We start from the raw sequence: 21,593 nt of genomic DNA on the forward strand, positions 1-21,593 counted from the left end.
CTTAAACCCAGATAACATCGATATAAATAAAATCCCTATGTAAAAATAGACTCATAGTTAGGTGATTATTTCGATTTCAACTTCAATCTGTTTCTAATTTTATCCATATACTAAATTCAAAGATTTATATCCACCTCCGGGGCTATTGTTTCTCTATTAACACCGCTGTCTCCCCATATTTTATTTACAGGATGAATACATCGTATTTATTTTAGAATACTGAACATGGACGAGGCTATGCTGTCTATTAAAAAATCGCTCTGCGTGGTTTCCTCTTTTGTTCTCATTTTTCTTGCGTTTCGGAATTTCGCTCAAGAATGCTTCGTGTCCTTCTTCTGTCATTATTGTCTCAACAAAATTGTAAGCTGCAGACCCGATTTAAGAATGAGCTCGTCTTACTAAATGCGTCTTACTATGGTGCTTTACGGTTTGTTTGTGTTCGGTTTGTTGCAGCTCAGCTCCTGTCGGTTTTGTAATTTTATTCCTTATGTCAATTACACTTTTTCTACTTTTTCTCCCAAGTGGTGATTTAAGTATTATTTTAATGTATAAATTGCATTACGTCATTCCTGTCTTCCTGTCAGGCCTAATGAGAGACAGTATCTTGTTTTATGGTACGTTGCTATGGTGATACCATTATTTGCCTATTATGTTTCCGTTAGTAATTGAAACAAGAGAATCCATTTTTTTGTTTACATACGATCCGATCCGTATTCATCAACTGAAATAATTAGTTTTACATGGATGCGAAATGCTCTTTCCATCTTAAACGTTTTACCAAAGTTTCGAGCTTAAACTAGTACTTTCCGTAATTGAAATGTGAGAATCCATTTTGTGATCCGATCCACATTCATAAACTGAATTAATTAGCATGCAAGTCACAAAAGGTTCTTTCCATCTTCAAAGTTTTACCGATATTTATAAAGAAAGGGGTTTTAAGCACTCCAGATCACATTTGCCGTGGCCTGGAGCGATGATCTGCGGGTAATTCTACAGGCTGTGGGTTCGAGTCCAGCCTGGGGTCATAGTGCACGTGTCCTTGGGCAAGGCACTTTGTCACTCATTGCTTCTATCCACCCAGGAGTAAATGGGAACCTGTGAGGGCAGGGATGGTTATTGTGATTGGTTTTAGCTGCTTTGCACCGAAATGGCAGTATATCGAGCTGTATACTCCCCAGGGAGCTGAGATTGTATTTGGAATGTTTCTTTAGCCCAATGAGAAGGGATAAAATAACATGAACGCCTTGAGTACCAATAGTGGTGATTACGTGCGCCTTGGAGGCCTAAATACACATTATTATTAAGTCGGTAGTGGTACAATACATTACCTTGTTTGCACAATTTGTTATACAGTGAAGTTCTTCTCCGTAATATTTGATAAAGTAATCGATAGTGCGGTGCTTTATTGGGGAAGCAAAACGGTTATAGATCGTCGTCAAAGCGGAACGGTGATATTCACATGATAAACCAAACATGTGTGGTCTCCAGTTATAAGAGGCAATATCCATTTTAATATCCCTTTGCGGCAACTGACGTGTCGCGGAACGTTGATCCCTGTTGCAACATTTGGATGCACGCGGCTGCGTCCACGTGGTTGGCGTATTAGATGAAGCTCTAGTCTTGTAATCAGCAGTCAAGCTTGTCGCTAGAAATCCCAATTCACTAATCCGTCAACTGCCAGCGATGAGTATAACACAGCAGCAAATGCAGTGCGGGTCATAGAGAATATCAGCGAGCACTGATGCCAAACTGTGGCCACCCCCCCCCCCCCCCCAAAAAAAAAGAGTTGCAAACTGCGAGAACTACTTTTTTAACAATATCAAACCGTGGAAATTTTACCACTGTGAATAAAATAACGATATGACATTCTCAACGTAATGGGAAAGGTAAAGCACAGCTTTTGTACCTTTCACAACTCGAGACAAGCATCGATACAACGAAACAACAACAACACGGACAAAGACAGGGCAATTCAGGCGGGACATTCGGGACAATGAGTTATAGACTCATACTTCGTAAACATTCTTAGGTTTCGGGTATGACAATCGCCTCTTTAAATGCCCATGGAAAGCGTCAACGTTTTCACGAAGGGACGGGCAAATGCGAGATCCACATTCAAGATGATCGCAAGAGAAGTTTCTCCTTTTTTAAACTGCAAAAACAACTACATGTTCTGTGCAACAACTTTATGCAGTAAGAAAACCTTCACGTGATTCTTTAAAAAGTAAACATTTATGTGAACCCAGTAATAAGAATTAACAAAATGGTTAGTTAGCCAAAATAAATCAGTAAAGATGCCCGTCCCTTTGTCAAAACGAAAATCCAAGTTTTCCTACATTTACGCCCTTCTGTTCAATGTGTTTCCATAGGGAAGGGGTGCCCATATCTACGCGCGCGCAGCTGAGAATACAAAGATGCCCGTCCATTCGTGAAAACGAAAATCTCAGTTGACCTACTTTTACGCCTTTCAGTGCAATACGTTTTGTACGTGTTCAAGGGGCAGACATGTTCGCGTCTCTTCGTGAAAACGCAAAATGCAATTATCGAGATACCTGCCCCTTGCATCTGTAATGTAATCTAGAAATAAATGACGTTTTGCTAACCGTGGGAAGCATCTCACCATGGTTAAGTACAATGTTTTTAAGCAAAATAGTGAGAAAAAAATCGAACTTATTGAAAAAAAATGGTAATTTTTGACATGCCCGTCCCTTCGTGCAAAGGATGACGATATTAACTAAGCAAAATGAAGGCACAGTCGTAAGTTTGAATGATTGTCGGTTCATTCCACAATATGACGTAGCGTTGGGGTAATGAAATTAATAAGAGAAGCACTGACGGTCATTGAATATTTCTGAACAAGGGACCAAATGCCCTTCACATGAACATTATCGTCATCTTTGCTTGTGATCTCAAAATCTTAAAAACTTCATATCAAAGATTTCTTCTCTCCCAGTATTTAACATAGCCTTCCCTTCTTTACCGTTTATTTGTTTGTTTTTTCTCTTTCAATATTCAATATTTAAGCTTTCCTTCGTTTTTATTGTTATCTTTGTGCATTTTTGTTCTTTCATCTTGCATCAACCTGGTTTATAATATGACTTACGTTGGTTTTGTTTGTCATTTGTTTGTGTGTCCGATCGTGTCTGTCTTTTGTGGTTTTTTGGTGTGATTACGTTGTAAAGTCTGTCCAGGCTGTTCCACCTACAAGCCTTGGCTTATGTGAACAGCCTTGTATTCTCCTATTCTACTCTTTCTCAACTTCGCTTGTTATTAATCTTAATTTAAATAATTAGATTCAATTAAAGCATTATTTTATTCTGGTGGTAATTACCTTCACGTTTGTAATCGTTTGTTTAAATATAACGGTATTGTACTTACATTATCCAACTTTGTATTGGTTTATTGGAGAGTGCTAAATAAATGTCAACTGAATTGAATTGAATTGAATCTCGAAAGTATACAATGCGCGCTCAGAAGAGTGGCCGTTACTGCAAAAACGGGCGGGAAACCAGATCATTTAAAAACTGACAAAGTGACACGGGCCCTCAGGGCAACGCACCGACACCCGAAATCGTCCCCTGTGAACTATATATAGCACCAGCAGTCACGCCCATCAGCCACGGGGCCGCTTGCTCGAGTGTCAAACTTGTTTGTTATTTTCGGAAGCGCGGGGAACTATTTTTGGCCAACATGCATGCCAACTATCCCCTGGATGCTATATTTAACCGCTGCTGACGTCAATCCAGTCAAGTGAGCCAGCCAAGGGCAGGCGGGCAGGCCGCCTCGCGAGCTCCGGTAGCTCACTACCGGAGTGTTGAGTAGCTGGCGGGGTGTATCTACGGCGATACGCTCTGGCGATACGAATTGGTGATGAAAACACCCGATGCAATTTTGGGATGTAATGAAGCCTTGAGGCTTATTACCAGGCGTCGAGCTGATCTGACTCTCTCTCTCGGTTCCACTCTTTCCTCGAACATTCCGATCGCGGCAACATGACTATCACCCTCCGTTGTTTGTTTGGCTTACGAGTTTATTGGCATTTTCTTAGTTAGATGAGATAACAAGTCCGTTTATAATTACCTTGTGTAGCCTTGGTTCGAGTGGCTCGCTGATCGCGGGACCATTCCTCATTACGAAATTGTAAACAGACAGAGCCCCCCCCCCCCCCCTCGGCTGAGATTAAAGCTGAACGGTATCAGCGATTTGAAATAAGGCTAATAATTAAAGTTCTAAGGCAATACGTCGTCAAAATGGTTTAAAATGTTAAACTCATTGTATCAAAAGTTAGATAAGACTGGATATCTTTGCTTTGGCTGTAGGGAATTTACGTCATGCATAACAGCAGGAGTAAAGGTAATTAACGACATTATTTGATAGCAATGACCACGAAGATATGACGCCGTTTTTATTTTTCATGCTTCAGCAATCTTGGAGGTGTTACTTGCAGTAAGAACAGGCACTTAGATAAAGATGTTCTTATGCGTGGCATGTTTAAGCACCGCACTTCCAAATGTTTGCCATGCAAAGCGTATGATGAAGATTTGTGCTCGTGTCAAAACGTTCAATTTCACAGGGTAGCTTATGTGTAATATATTACAATAAACACTTACAAACATAATATGTAAAATGAATCACAAAGGCATCTCATCCAGAGACAATCTCAGTCGTTTCAAGCCAAGGAAACCGGAGATAAACGCCGACCTGAAGGGCCATATTGCTCGTGACAGACTTTGACATGAAATTGAAAAACCAGTGTCAGGCACGAGGGATCAGTGTTTTCATGTGACGTCGTGGGCCAATCTCAGCGACCTGAAAATGAACTATTAAACATTCGTGCCTCGTCAGACGTAATGATCGCTTGCCGGGATGTTATATGACAACACGTCCTATGTTTATATAGTACTTGATTGCAACTCGCGACTGATACACATCAGGCACGCACACTATGATGCCTCATTTGCGACATAGACGAGACCAAAGGGCACCACAGCAACACAATTTAAAGGTGATTCAACCCTTTCAAGATACATTTCGTGTCGCGTTTATCGAGTTAAAGTTCCCTCACAAAAAAGCCCATCAATTGCGAATTGTTTACAGTTTGGCGCAAAAAACAACGACTTGTACATTATAATATACAGGTATTGATATTGACGTTTTTATTTGAGACTGGCGTTTGGAGCTTGGTATCTCTATTCAAATTTTTGTTTTTGCATTTTCCCACGTTTGCAGCATTGCTAATGTTGCTAGCATTGTACCTATGGGTGTGATCCCTGGCTACATGCATTGCATATACAGGTTCTGACCAGCGCCCATTGAACAAAGACATTGACTAAATAGGAAACAGCAAACAAAGGTAGCTCAGTTGGTGAAGCACCGGAACGGCAATCCGGAGGTCGCAGGTTCAGATATCGCGCCATTTAATTTCTTTGTTGAACTTTACAAATATTCTTTTTTATTTTTGTTGACATGATTTGTTTTTACAGATACCTTTTAGAAAGTACATGTGCAACAGCGTGGGTTTCTTTCACAAATATTTCACTGCACCGATCTCCTGTTGCGTGGATCAATGGAAAAATGCTGACTTCTTTCTACAAGTCTGATGACTGCAAAACATCTCCATTACACGCGTGGCTTTCCACACACACTTCGTATTGTTTTCGGATGATTACCAGTGATTTAATCAGTTCATAAAACGCGTGAAAAGGTTTCATTTATAATAGTTTAACACCAGTCTCCCTTGAATAATGCAGGACTGTGACGCGTGGAAGTTATGAAGCTGCAGTAACGACAGACAGTTAAAACGTTTGGAATGACGTCTGATGGCCCATTCATTGGCTAACTAAAGTGGAAACATATTTTCATACTCATTTCCAGCAAAGAGAGTTACAGGCGTTTTTCAAACATCGGTGACGTCTCCGATTCGGATTTATCGCTGGCTAACCTCTTGCATCACCTGATACCGAAGTTTGATACGAAGTCGAGATTTGGAAAAACCCGCTGCTCTCAGCAGCCGTCGTAACAGTTCTATATATAACCGTATCCAAATGATGGTTATCAAATTTAAGCTATTCTTAGCAAAAATCTGCTAAAAAAACACCAATTATTAAATTATTTTGACGGATATACGTTTGAGGACCCGCACTTCCTGTTATTTTGCCGGGATATTTAATATACATTTTACTGATTATTTTTAAATACTGAATCATAATCTTCCGTCTGTTAATTAAGTGATATGTCATACAATATTGTAAATTCTTGCTGAAGGACGTGCCTGCAGGCCTTTTGTAAAAATTCTGGACTTCAACACCTAAAGCCACCACTTCGAAATATCCCGAATTCGCTACTGAGTTGGCCTACATTCCTAGATTGGTTGATAAAACCAATCGTTGGTTGAAACATCCATATTCGTTAATATGTGTCCATCTAATTCGATTGGTTGGATACATTAACCAATTTTAACCAATCCGTTTTTAGATTGTAGCAACGGGAATTTCGCGGGAAAATACCTAGTCTGTACAGCCCACGCCTAAAGGTCCCATGGGACAAAGAAATGCAATGCCGTTGGAATCACGATGAAAACCACTTTCATTACTCGAAAGTCTGAAATAACGAACAGCTTCTTTTGTGTTACTTATGTGATACACACACAACGCACAACCTAGTGTAGACAATGCTTTGTTGAAAACAAAATCATTATATTTGCACTGCGAACACTCTTTCAACCCATTTTTTATCATGTTTTCTGAGTGTTTCTCTTTGAGCTTCATTTGGCGACGAATAACCCTAACCTAAAAATGCCTCCAAACCTGTTCTCCAGAGGGGGAACTATTGTACAAGCATCATACATTCACTCCGAACAAAAGAGCCGGACAAAAGAGGACCACATAAAACAGGTAGCATTGACATTTTATGGACTTACCTACGTCTACACAATGTTTCTCCCTCTCTGGAAAACAGCTTTAGAGGGATTTTGGGGTTAGGTTTATTCGTGGCAAAATGAAAAGAAACACTAAAGGGAATCATAGAAAAAAATAGAAAACAAAATAATGTCCACACTGGGTGTGTAACGTAAACATGTATGTGTGGACGTGGGCAAGTCCACACAACGTCTTCACTACTTGCACCCTGTGGACCTCTTTTTCACAGGTCAAAAAAGAGTATGCAAGGTTTAAAGCACATAGTCACGCCCCACGGATGAGGTTGATGGGTACTTGCATTTTTCTCCCTTTGACCCTCTTCTTTAGAATGTCTCTTCTGTGGTACCGTTTCACAAAGGTTGACATGTGGGGTACCACTGTTCCCTTTGTTGGGTACCCATAGGTAGCCTTCGTAAGAGCACGCAGAATGTGCCATTCCTCGCAAACAAAACTGTGCACTCTTAAAAATCCTGGGTCAGACTCGACCCGGAATCCGTGTCAGACTTGACCTGATACTCGTCTGGGTCAAAATGACAGTTTGTCGTGTAAAACAAAATGACACTTTTCTCAGTCAAAGTGACTTTTTTGTATAGTAATATGACACTTTTCGGATCAAATGACTCATTTTAACCCGGAGAAGTGTCAGGTCAAAACTGACTCAGATTACGGGTCAAGTCTGACGCGGAACGTTTCAGAGTGTGTGGTGTTCAGACTGACTCATCATTATGTGTTAACTCGACAATATAGTGATATACGCCCACCATCAGGCAGCCATGCCATTGGTAGAGATAGGATATCTTCATGTTGTTATATATATATAAATGGCCCGAGTCTACCCTGCGTGGGACGTGTCTGAGCATGTCCAGACTGCTTGATCCGTATAGGTTGCAGTCGATGGCATCGTGGCATATTCATTACAGGCTGCGCAATGATATAACAAAATCCTATTAAAAAAAGAGGAATCCTTGAATTCTCCGCGGGGGTCGAATCTCGACAATCTCGACAAAAGCCTGTGGTGATGGCACGACCAAGAATAATTTCCTATGGGAAATCGCCCGGGCCAATTACAAAACGAGGCAAAATGTCTCAATTCAAATTACCTATTTCACTCCAGATTTAGCCGCAGGTGTTTTGAGGGGACTTTTTTCTCATTCAATCAATTTGCGCCCTCGCAATGACAGGTCACATTTCACCTGACTATATACTCTTTTTTTTTTTTTTTAAGACGTGACCCGATCCCGTTTGGGAGTCAACTCGGCATAGCGGTACTTTCCTCGCCTTCCACCGCTGTGACCCGCGTTCGAATCCCGCCTGGGCCAACATTTGGATTGGGTTTTCAGTCCCTACCTGATTCTGTGGGTTTTCCACAGAATATTCTTCTAGGGTTTCCTCCCACCTCTAAAACTGTAATTTATTCCTACAGTGCCTTGGGTGCATTTGCGGAATCCTTGGTTTCATTACCAGAAATAAAATAAAAATAATAATAATAATAATAATAACAAATAATAATCCCACCAGCATTTTTTTTTGCAACCAAGTAAAGTCATGTACTGACCATACGAGTGCTGCGCATGTCAACAACACATCATGAAAAATCACATGGAAACAAGGTTATTCAAACTCAAAACACTCGCTTTGAACGAGGGAGTCACTCTGAATTTGCCTCAAATTTAAATCTTACAAATCAAGATATAATTGCTTCAAATCACTTGATACCCGACGCGAGTGAGGGGCGCCCGATGAAGGAAGCAGGGGTGACCTAGGGACGAATTGAATTGTGACGTTAGTTTAATTAGGGGTGAATGAACCCTGCAGACGGAATACTCGTCCGATGTGTTGGAAATTAAAGACCACATGCACTTCAGTTTCTATAGAATGCGATGCTTGCCAAAGATGTCTTGCAAATAATATTTGAAGGTTACAGCTCTATATAGCTTTTCAGGTAGGCTCTTTAACATTCATCATTGCTACACATCCGACCCTGCGCAATTCTACATACAGTGTACAGCCGGCAATGGGGTTCCTATAATTCGAATCCTACTCTGGAGAAAGAAAATTGATGGTCAGAATTGTTTTTAATATTAAGAGGAACTAATCCAAGATTTTTGTGAATCAAATTATATTTTGTTTCCAGAACTGCTTTTGACTTTCTGGAGTATTTTGTTTTTAGTAGTTTTGTTAGCGCCAATGATCAAAAGCCTTTGGGATTTTATAACCGGATTAAAACCCACGAAATCATCGTTCTATGTGCTAATCGCACAAATTAGTCAACCAAAAGTTGTTTCATAAAGTTGGTTTTGTAAGTTGTATTTTTGTTAGTTGGGCTTCTTAGTTGTATAATTTTGTGTTTAAACAACATGTGCAGTTAAATTTGCAATACGATATTTTGGTCATCGCGATTGCATCTTGAATTTGAAAGTGAACTGCCGACCTGTGGCGTCTCGTCTGATGAAGCCTGTGGCGTCTCGTCTGATGAAGCCAGCTTTCGATAATCCATTATTCGATGAGTTCTAATTTATATGGTAATTTTTTTAATCCCTGTTTTGATATCGGTTATACAAAGAGGCTTCAGGGAGACTCCAACTTCGTAGCTTTATCTTAGAATCTATCAATAATTCCGGATGTACATGTAATTTTCCAAATGGAACGGAATTGCGTAGGACTGTTACTCAACCCTGGACTTTTTTTCCCTGAGCTCTTGTGGTCATTCCTGAGCTATTCTGAGCATAGCACGTGTTTATGAAACGCAGAATTAATATCAGTCAAACCCAGAGATGCAATTCTGCAGGGTGACCAAGTATTTAGCAGGCGTTCTAACTTTGTTAACCATTCCTGTAATCAACGCACTTCACTTAAGACATTAATCCCATCATGACTTTTAAACATCTTAATGAGAAATTAGTGCTTCATTTGTGTGGTAAATTATCGCATATTAAGTTGTTCTTATGCTGTGTTTTAAATTATTCTATGCCTCGTAAATGTACTCCTTGCATACGGATGTTTTACTCAACAGGGTGTCAGGGAAAAATAACAGTAAAGCGACGACTTTATTCATAAATGCGCAGGATCAGATGAACAAATCTCTCACTGACGTCTTGTTGACTAGATTACTCGAGCGGGAAGTCAAAAACAAATTGTCAGCTCACAAACGAAATTGACCGGATGATGTAAATCCTTTTTGTGTGTGATTCGAGCGGCTGGAGATCGACATCTGAGAGAAGACGCCGCGCAGAGAGATCTCGCCAAGGAAATTAAATGATCGTTTTTCTGTGTTGGGTTTTAAAATTGGCAATAATATTTGAGCAGAGAGAATGTCGAAATATTTCAACGGCTATGTTCTATTTGAACAATTTCCAGGTAAAACAATGCCATCCAGTAACATCTTTGTACCTAGTTATCTGACTGACTGACTGACTGACTGGAATGATGCGGTGATAGCACATACATAGGCAATCACATCGACGGTTGGTTAAATTGGCAGGAGACATGCCATATAAGATGGGTATATGCCTACATAAGTTTGTCCTGCATACTTTGTTGTCAGGGAATACGTATCGCAATGCACTAATTGTAATTATACACCGTCCGCTGCTCGCGGCAACAGCAGCAGCATCGCGTGTCAAAAAGATGTTAAAAGCTAAAAAAAAAAAAAAAAAAAAAAAAAAAGCTGAATAATTTTTCCTCTTTCCTCTCTCCTTCTAGCATTGTGGCAAATCGTCCGGAAAACCCCCAGACACCTAGGAATAGCAGCCCGCGCTTCCGTATTGCAAGCTACTGCGGGGCTTCTAAATAACACACATGACGGGTCATTTACTGTGGCATAGGGCGTGAATAGGCGGAAATCGTCTGTGCTCCCAGGTTCCCCTTGTGTTATTCAAGACCAATATTGGCACGCTCGCTTGAACCGCTCGCTCGGCTCCTCAAGAGCCTTGCACCTTTTTTTTTTCTTTTTCAAGCGCGGGGGAAAATGGTAAACGAACTCGTCGTCGTTGCGTAGCGAGACGACAGCGCGCGGAGGCTGAGAGTCGTGGGACACGGGAGCTATAGTTCGGTGACCCGGGTGCTCTCTGGGAGCAATGCAACACGCAGTACGTAAAGGGACAAATCACAAGAACAGTTTCAGAATTATTTGAAGCTTCGCATGGTGGAACGGATACCAGAATGTTAATATCAATTACGGAAAAGATAACACCAGTTATGTTGTTTCGAAAGTACTTAGGCCTACATCGAAAGTTCTTGCAGAACCACATTTTTTTCAAAGATAAAAGATAATACATTGTATTTATCCGCAAAACACGTCCACGAAATACAATTCACTCAACGGGAACAAAACTGGAATAAAAGCCATAAGAAATTTCTTCTGCAGCGACTTAACTGCAGGAATACCTTCTTACTGCGTTTAAAATGCGAAATATCGCTGATTCGATCCCAACTTTATGTTACCGTGTGACAATAGCGCACATGACCAGCGAGGTCAATGTTAAGTTTTTAGGCTGTTTCCCGCCACTACAGCTTATTCTACTAATTTCTACCCATTCCGAATCAATCAAAATGAATGTTGAGCACTTTAGGACCAGCTCTGCTGGGCTTATCTAGTCTTTTTTCAAATCTTGCTTTGGAAGACTACTTTACCGCTTGATTCGCTCTTTTCACGCTTCCGCCTTAGGCATGCACAGCCTCGATCTGGCAAGTTTACAGAATGAAAATAGCCGGTTCAGTGATTCCCGTGTCGGGGATTCAGATCACAAAACTGGCTATATTCATTGTGTAAACTTGCCCGATCGAGGCTCTGCATATGGCGGAGCGTGAAAAGAGCGAATAGTGTCATTTACTTTCCAAGAGCAACTCGCAAATGTGTATGTCATGTCTATTATGACCTTGGCTTCAACTCTGCTTTTGAAATACCACACGAAATATGATCATAAAACAATTTACGATCGACAGTGAGCATAATTAACGTGAATTAAAGGAGCAGTGATGAAGACGATAGTAATATCGCCTATCAATGAAGATCCCTCAGTTAAAAATTGGTGAGTTGACATGGTTAAATTATTAAACTAGAGTCCAGCAAACACGGACCTGTAAGTATACGAGTTGTCAGAATGTTTACCCCGCGTTTTAATCGTTTGGTTACATCTTTAATTTGAGGGTAAAACATTAACAGATGTCAAACAGAGAGTTTGGAATCACAATCTTCATTAAAAATTAGTCCTCCACAAGGACATAGTCAACAGTCGGTTAAAGGTCACTAGGCCTACGGAAAAATAAGGGACAAAAGTACCCCCCCCCCCTCCTACGAGTGAAAATCAAACATGCGTTGAAACTCAGTATGAGCCGAAGGGGGCCGCCGGGACGCCAGATTTGATATGTTGATATTTGCTCAAGACTTGTGGCCAACTCCACGCCAGATGCAATTAGGTCGATTCCCATGGCAACTCCCGCCCTTTATTTCTGTAAGATTTTGCTCCGGCGTGTAAATGGCGGGAAATCGACAATGGCGGCGTCGCGGGGGACACAGACTATCGACAATATGCCTGCATTTGGGACGGCTCGATTCGGACATCGCTAGCTGACAAGTATCAATCAACATCTCGTTTATTCCCTTCTTCTTCTCTACTTCCTCGTTTTATTTTAAGGATATTTTTCTTCATGCAGGATGCATGCTGAGTGATTGCTTCATACTCAACTTTAAATGTAATAGTACGTGACATTGTGCACACTACGAGGTACTTAACATAAACACCGGCTTTGAAGACGCTGCCTATGCCTGTGTGCATTGGTATACCGAGCTAAATGCTAGCATGAGAAGTATTAAAGCTCTCAACATCGTTTGCAAGTTATACATTGAAATACACTTAACATAATCATAACTGCGAGTAAACCTTTAAAAGACCTGAAATAATTATCTCCGACAATCTTTCCATGCACATTATTAAAAGGTTTGGGACAAAAGCGTTTACTATTTTTAGAGAACAGTATAAAACAGAATTCAATTTAATTGTGAGTGGAAGAAAAATCTGAAACAAGAATCTGTGACATGTGACTTTCTCTTGCTGACTGAAAATATGAAAAACGAGTGGCAAATTTTTAACAGCAATTGGTCGAGGTCAGTTTTAACTCATATAATCACCACTTAACTCAAATAAATTTCAATTTCCAAGTAAACCACAAAACGGGCTAAATTGGGAACCGCTGGATATCTCAGTAGAGCGCTGGAACGGCAATCCGGCGGTCGCAGGTTCAAAATTCTCCCCAGTCAATTTCTTTGTTCAACTTTATAAAATCTGAATTTTAGGTGAATGATTTAATCATAGGCCTACTCGATAATTTGTAACCGTACTGTTGGGGAAAAAGCTTAACCCATGCAGTTTTGTTATGCAGTGTACTCCATAATGTCTTTTCCATGATGATTTATGGCATATAGACAGAATATATTCATATACGAGAGGTGATTAATCTTGGTTTGAAGCATCGTCTGCCATATGTTGCTCGCTGATGCGTGACTCCGTAACTGTTGCAAATACAGGAAGAAGCTCGAGTAGCTCGAATGGGACAGCACGGTGGCCCAAAATGGACAAAGTCTCGAGTATCTTCTCCAAAAATGATGCAGCAAACGTGGCGATATTGTAAAAATAATTTCACACATCGCGGTGGGAAAACAACGCACAATGTTGAAAACGTAACATTAATTTTGCGATCACATGAAAAAAAATGACAGACAGGATGTGTCCCTTCAAGGCCGCCATAGCTTAAATGCCGTTGGTCAATTTAGTTTCGATATCCAGTGACGTCTACATTACATTGAAAGAAGCAGAGCAGTTTTAGAAAAGATAAGAGCAAAGTGGCAACATAATTATTGGCAAAGAAAAAACAAGTTGGGTTAAAAAATAACACTAGCAAGCGATAACACCGCTAGATAACAGAATTTTTCTTGAATACAACAGAACAACTATTTTTTCATTAACATGTACTTCAGACGTGAATATGCAGATTTGTGTTCATACAAGGGAGACGTGTGTAAGGCGGTGGGTTGTCCTTAGCGAGCTGATGAGTAAAATATAAGTAGAGGAGGGGTAGGGGTGTACAAAATGGAATGTGCGGCAAAGTCTTGACAAATCGCCATCTTGGAGCAAGGATCGATTCATTTTTCATGCTCACGACAGTCGAGTCTATGACAAGACTTTCACAGGTCATCAAGTCTGAAGTCAAGCCAGAAGCATTTCCAGTGAACTGTGATTAAAGCATTCATGTGTCGTTGTTAATCCCCTGCAGTTACTTGTGACAAGACTTGTGATGGATGTGTTATGGGACTCGACTATACAACTCGAACAAATTAAGTCATTGAAGGCGAAAATACCTTTCATGTATTAATCACACTCTCAAGTGCAACAATCAACACCATTTCGTTGATGATGATAATGATGATGATGATGTACCAGCTGTGGAAATTGAGCCGTTGACGCTAATGAGAGTCTCAGGTGCTGTGGTGGCAAAACTAATGTCTCTCATGTTTGTTCATCGTGATGTTTCAGTTCATGGTGTGCTGTCAATACGTAGGTCGGGAGCGTGAAAATGGCCAGTCATGTTGTTGAGACGTCAATTGCAAATAAGCTAATTATGGCAACAGACACATCTACCCGCGTTTAAATTTGGGTGCGATACGGGCAAAAAGGTGTTAGGACGTTATGTAGTCAGTACCTTTTTTTGATTTCATCCGAATAAAAATAAATATTTCATTAAACAAAAAAAAACATTATATTGATCCCGTTCTTATTTACAAGGAATTGTTTGGCACAGTGTTAAAAAAACAACCCTTTTACAACCATGTAAAAGTCGAAAACCGCGTGATGGGAGGGGGGACATCATGTGACATTTCTGAGCATTATGTACTAGTACAACAGTTATTATACGTACAATTCAAATTAAATATTAGCATTATTAGCGAGCTTTTTCTCCCCATTTTCCCTTTCTTTAGTAACAATTTACTTAAAGGGAATATACATCATTTGCTTTTGCTGTAATTTTCAGAAATGGATGGAATTGGGGGGTTGGAAATATATAGCAAATATAGTTACACTGACTTTTTTGAGGTTTTGGGTTCGAAAATGCTATAAAAACCAAGAAAAACGATCATTTTCCTGTAGTCTGGTTCCCTGACTCCATATAAGAAGAAACAGAGCAGTTTACATACATTGGGGAATTGTAAGTTCAGGGAACCAGTCTAGCTGGTTCGTACCCGTTCATAGGTTTGTAATCGATTGCAAACAAGTGCGATGGTCAATTGGGGCCAGTATTTGAAAAAAGCCAGTTGTTTCCAACGCTGATCGGCCGATCAGCGTTGGAAATTGATACAAAAATACCACTTTTCTTGAAAATGACAGTATACCAGGTGCCATGATTTTACAGGATGCTTTACACTGTCATTCACTAACAGTCCAGCAAGGTATTTCAAAATGATTTGGTAGTTTTATTTTTTGATGTTTGCAAATGTTGTATTTTCCCTTTAATTCTGTGGTGGTCGGGCTTGAACCTGTAAACCCCCCCCCCCCAAAAAAAAACCCCATATATTAATAATTCTACGCCAATGTTTTGCATTGTATTGTTACGGTAAGTGGCATATAATAAAAAGAAACTGATTGAAATCCAGACTCAACCTGTGAGAGTCTATAGAATGAGGAAACTGGATACGACAGAGAACATGTTGCGACCCATCAACGAGGGATTATGCATCCAGACAATTACAATTGAAACAGTAACATGCTGTGTGCAGAATACATTTATTTTGTGATGCAAGGCAGGCACCGGCAAAGCAATCACCAGCCTATGGATTAGCTCCCATGGCATGAAAGCTAGACTACTCTTACAAGCAAGGCGGTACAGTATGCCAGCAACCTTCACATTTCAGACGGAGTCAGGAAATACATTTCGATGATAATTACAGAGTGAAAGACGACCCGATAGGAACATGCCGGTGCATGCATTATACCACCATTACACACAAGGTTAGTAATTGCTTCCATATGCGTCCGTGCTATTAAGCTGAAATATCAATGTATATTTTTTCAATATATTCATATTTCAGGTGCTCGGGTATTGCGATTCATCGAATACTCATGAGTAGTTTCAGCTATTCGTAGTTCTATACCATTATTTCCCACGACGTATAATAGACTATTCGTCATTGGCGCGAGAAGAGGCTGACACTAGCGAGTAGTGACTTTTTGTAAGTAGTGCGAAAGGAGTAAACTTGCCGTTTGGGAATTACAAAAAAGGACAGTCATCTGACGAGCAAATATTTTAAATTGATTACAGAGTTTTTTCTCTCCAAGAATCGCATTTAACCCGCATCCTGCTCCACCAGCGCCCAAATTGACCTAGATCCTGCTGCATCATCGAATATCCAATTTCATTTTGAAGAGTTTATACCGCTTTCATTCTGCCTATAATTTCACTAAACGATAAATCTCCAGTACGATCGGGGAGCTGCGTCGTGGTCGCGTATAATTAGTCCCGTTGCCCGATAACAACTACACGTGCTGTGTATGTAAAGCAGGCCACAGAATTGAGTATTCAGAACTAAACCAAATTGAAATGTCAATGAAAGGGAAAAAAACATCTGTACTTATAGGATCGAATTGGAATTACAAAGGATTTGACTAGCAATCAGTCCTATTTACATCCAAAAGATGTAGTAAGCTGGGTTTCAGTTTCATCAACATGTATTTCCAATTCCAACAAACAATAACAAATAAGGGTAAACAGAAATGGGTCGGTCTATACATTTAGAGAGTGCCTGTGCAAGTAAGACTGCTTTCAAGTCAAGTCTGACTATACAGTCTTTAGAAGAGTGCTGACTTATTGTTTGACTTATTTGTTCAAAGGGGTAACAATTCAAAACAGACCAATCAGGGCAAGCTGTCACTTGTACAATGCCCCCTTCAATGGTGATCTGTCATGGGGCAGTAGCTTCGCACCATGTTGAGTTCGCCATTGAAAGGGGCAAGGTGTACGTTTCGTGATCACGCGCCTGGATTCGTCTATAGAGTATTTTGATATTTTGGAGAAATGTTTGCGATTGGTGAAACACGAGTGAATGGTGAAATGAGTGTTTGCATAACAGCAAGGCCCTTTACACTTGACACTTAACCCTTCGACCATGTTGTGATTTTACTGTGAGCGGGTCTGTCCTAATGGAAGTAGCGCCTTGAGTGAAAAACACACCGTTGAACTTGAACCTCCGAAACACTCCCAAAGTAGGTGTCCGGAAACTCTTTCGTGGTAGTGATGTAGAGCCCACTTTTTATTTGTTTACAAAGTGTTAAAATGAGACAAAAAAGTCTTGGGAACATTTTTAGCAATAGAAGGAGCACACTTCATTTCCTTTTCTCATACATCGCGAACTTATTTGTCTCATGTAGTATAATGCAGGGGAAAATATTCAGTCTCTACCTAATTTCCGTTTGTAAGATTTGTTTCGAAAAAGGCCTCATACAAAAGTGGCTCTTGCAACGCGTGACCATTATGTGAATTTGGTATGATAAGGGATCGAAGCTCTTTAAATCAGAATGTTCTTACCTGACAGCATCGATTCATAGTCGCTGACGTCGGTGTAGAAAGAGGAAGCAAATTGCATGAGGAGGGAAGACTTCCCTACCCCGGCAGTTCCCAGTAAGACCACCCTGAGAACGGGTGGCTGCTGGAGTTTGGGCAAATCCTTGAGAGTTAAGAAAGGAAGGCTGGAGCTCCTGCCCCGGTATGAGTGCTCCTGTTGTTGTTTGATGGTCATATCAGCGATGCTCCAGTGTAGCGACTTGGCTAGTGGAGAAGCCGGAGGGTCCTTGCAAGATACGTGGGGGTCTGGGGTGTTGGCCCGCTGGTGCTGGTGGTGGTGGTGTGGGTGATGCGGGCCGTTTTCCCGATCCCCACCCCTCTTAAGGTTCTTCTCGATCATGTGGCTGGCGAGTGCAGGGTCTGAGGCGGCGGAGGCGCGTCGGGCCTGCTTGTCTAGGAGTCGGGCGGCCGTTGTGGTACCCTTGGGATCCCGGCCCCGGAGAGCGGGAACTATTTCTAATAATTACACAGTAATGGTTGAAAAGTTTTCTCTCCTCTCCTGTACGTCCGTGGCTTTCTAAATGTTTCTATATTAGTCCACTGTATATTTATAACATCGATGATTCATAGGTTGTTGCGTTATAATGTCTCAGCTAGCATGCGATGAGTTGTCAAGGAAGACGCGTCAAAAGTTCACCGTGTACAGCCTGGCAATTCGGTCAGGCCTTGACGTAGTTAACTGTACGGCAGGGCTTCAGAGAGCCTGGAGCCCGGTCAGTCCAACCTGTTGGTGTTGGAGTGAGCTCATCTTTCTGACGAGTTCCCATCTGCAAAATAATAAAATGAATACAAAGCTCAGTCGCTCGCATTTTTGCACAGAAGCATGACTGGTTTGAGTGCTTGGTCACAATGGAGCGAGTTTGTTTTATGTATTTGACGGCGCAGCTACTACTACTAGCCCAAGGCTCTAACGCAATATTTCAATGCATGTACTAGTTGCAGGCTGTCACACAATGATGACGATGTCGCCTCTTTCGATCGAGCTGCATACAGGATTGAATCGACCTGAGCCCAGTTGCCCACTCACTATCTAATATTTCTCAGCCAATATCACACACACGTCACCGCCACCGAGTGCGCATGCTCCTGTAGAATCCATCCACCTGGGGAGATTTCGATCGCTCCAGTATCGCCTGCTTTTTGCTCATCAATCGGATCCAACGCGCGACGCACCGCGCTCTCACTTATTGCCTCCCCGGCGCTATTAGGCGGTCGTTCCATCCACTCATTGATAATAATTTATTCATAGAACTATTACAACGACAATGGGAACCAGCCTCACTTTTTTATGCCGTCTCCCGTTGCCACGGTAACGGATGATGTCATTCAGATGATGAGTGTGTAATCATCAGTGTGCGGGCACTCGCATTATACACGCGTGCACAGCCTTGGTAAGTGTGGTGATGTACATGATGTAGTCGTGCTGTGCTGGCCTCTCGTTACATTATGAGCGCCGTGTACAAATCGTTCCCCTCGGTGGGGGACCTATCTGTTTTGTTGTGCGCACGTGGGATCCCGTTGCTGCGACACGCGTGTGAATCATAATGTTGTTACAGCGCGAGTCTCCGGTCGCATGACAAGCTATTCGGGAATGTGTTGGCGGGAAAAAATGACACCCTGCGCCCGTTATTCGATTTCATAGGCCACCCCGATGGGATATGATACATCGCGGTAGCTATTTACATCACATGATGTCATCATCTCGATAAAAAAAACCAGTTGACGGTATTATCGAGTCATCCGTGAAATAGATTGGCCTATTTCGCGAGTTAACGGCGCGGAAAGAACTAGGGCTAAATATGGTGATTTTGTTGTCAACTTAATCAGGAGGCGTCGTATTTTTAGATTATTTTGTCGGGTGCGGTTTTTTTTTTAATGGGGAGTACAAACAGGCCTAATTGAACATAAACAATTCCACAGATGTCAAAAAGGTGTTATATTTTTCCAGTATGACTCGGCGGGTGTGTCTCTTGTTTCAATAAATTGTTTATTTGGGGGAAAGTGTGGAAGGGAAATACGGTGTCATACCAAAAAAGAGATCCAATACTACATTTCACGCTCATCGTAAATAACACGACTAATTTGATTCACTGGTCGTTGTCGAGTATGAGCCAAAATCCTGGAATACACAGCGGGAAACTATTGATCAAACATTATTCCGCTAAATTTCACATAAAGAGAATAGTGCAATCGAGAATAAATATGGTGATGAGAACAGACAATTTTTTCCGCCTTTTCGTGTTACATGTTTTGTATTTTTTCCACCTTCAAAAATGCTCGATCGTATGACTTCGACAACGAAGTATATATTTGTGTTATCAGAAATATATAGGCCTACGCTTGGAATGTAATTGTGTTTAAATAATTGTTTATGAATGAAAGTTGTAGCCAATGATGATTATCATTGATGCATGCAAATATATCGAGTTCTTTCTTGTCCAATACAAACGCTCGACTGTGCATGCGACTTGTTTTGAAATATTTGAAAATATATTTTTATTTACTAAAACCTTTATTTTAAAGTCCAAACAAAAAGATCAAAAATGTGAAACAAATACAATTCGGCATCTATACATTGAACCAAAGTCTTGAAAGAGACGGATTCGTATAGGCCTAATGGTGTCCATTTTGACACTGCAGTTTGTGTCGCAGCGGGACGGTAAACTGTGAAATTCAATTAACTTAATGATCAGCACACGAAACGAAATTGGTAACATCTATCCGTTGTTATCGCTTTAGAAAGATACAAATGGTTTTTTTTTTAATCAGGTTAAGAGTCTAATTTATGCGAATTTCCCTTTGATAACAATTTTAATAATTGGCTCCCACACAAGTGTATCTAATTCTGTTGATGAGATAAGACTAAATGCGGAACCGATAAAAAAAAGAGTTAATTTGCAGCAATGGCAATGCCCCGGATTCGTAGATTCGGTGTAGTTGCTGGTACCACGCTAATTGATATCAAAACGAACAGAATGTGGCTTTTAATGAAGCAACTTGACGCGTAGGAAGCTGAAGAACAAAAGAACAGAAAGCAAAGGACAACCACCAGTAAAACAGTAAAAGTCATTGACATGATTGATGAGATGAGGTGAATGCCGCCATCTTGTCATATATCCTGACATGCACGGCGAGACCATTACTTTCGTGGTCATGACATCATGGGTACTAGCCTAAATGCATAACTTGTACTGAGGCTACATCCGAATCAACTGTCTAGAGCTAGGTCTAGGTCCACGCCCATTGAAAATACGCGGGGACACGCTGACAATAGACGTAGCCTTAGCTCTGGAAGCCCGTTTCGGACACGGCCTTATTCAGTTACCATTAGGGTACAGTCCCCATCTTCGTCATTAATAACGTATCCAGCATCAGTTGCTGGAGCCTACCTGCTTTATTGACATTTCCTTTGCTACGTAACGACTGTATGCACTGAAGAATGTACAATCCATAGACAATAATCACAACAAGGTGAACATTTTTTTTGTTTGCCAACATTTTCTTGAAATATGGCTGCCCATGTAAAATGGTGTTCCATGAAATCGACGACATCTTGAAATAAAACGTGAAGTTAATTTCACTGGCATATCAATTTTCGTTGTTAAGTAAAATTTTGTTAATCAACCCCCTCCCCCACAAAAAAACCCAAGCCCACGCTGTTGCAAAGGTTGACTGTCCTTTGCAAGGACTGGGCTATCGTCGCACAGTTACAATACTTCGTGTGTCCACAGTTCAAGCCTCTAGGCTCCTATTTAGAATACAATCTCATTCGCATTAGGCTGTTGGAATAAGCAATGATGGATAATGGCGATTCGTTCTAAAGACTCCAGTCACGAATATCTTCACGCCGGAGGTGGTAAAATGTCATGTACGACAAATCATCGCGTTGAAATGAAATTTGTCATTTTTCTTCAGAGCGGCCGTGTGCAACATTGTTATTCTCATCTTACATGCATATCGATATACATTATATTTTCATCTTGAATACCATGTCTTTAATTGTTGGAATATGTCGTTTTGTTCGGTTTGGTTGGATTAGGAATGGTTTGGTTGGGTTCGGTTTGG

At 40.9% G+C, this 21,593-nt stretch overlaps 1 protein-coding gene across 1 annotated transcript in view; it reads right to left on the reverse strand.

Annotated features, from left to right (window-relative positions):
- The window catches only part of LOC119738321 (ras-related protein Rap-2b-like), a 28,619-nt gene extending 9,878 nt beyond the window's left edge, over positions 1 to 18,741 (reverse strand). The window contains exon 1 of the mRNA XM_038213168.1: positions 17,493 to 18,741. Within this exon, the coding sequence (XP_038069096.1) occupies positions 17,493 to 17,868 (376 nt within the window). The 5' untranslated portion in view covers positions 17,869 to 18,741. The remainder of the gene's footprint in view (positions 1 to 17,492) is intronic.
- Between the last annotated feature and the right edge of the window lie 2,852 nt (positions 18,742 to 21,593).

The sequence above is a fragment of the Patiria miniata genome, unplaced genomic scaffold, assembly GCF_015706575.1.
Source record: "Patiria miniata isolate m_02_andy unplaced genomic scaffold, ASM1570657v1 HiC_scaffold_3, whole genome shotgun sequence".
Lineage (NCBI taxonomy): Eukaryota > Metazoa > Echinodermata > Asteroidea > Valvatida > Asterinidae > Patiria > Patiria miniata.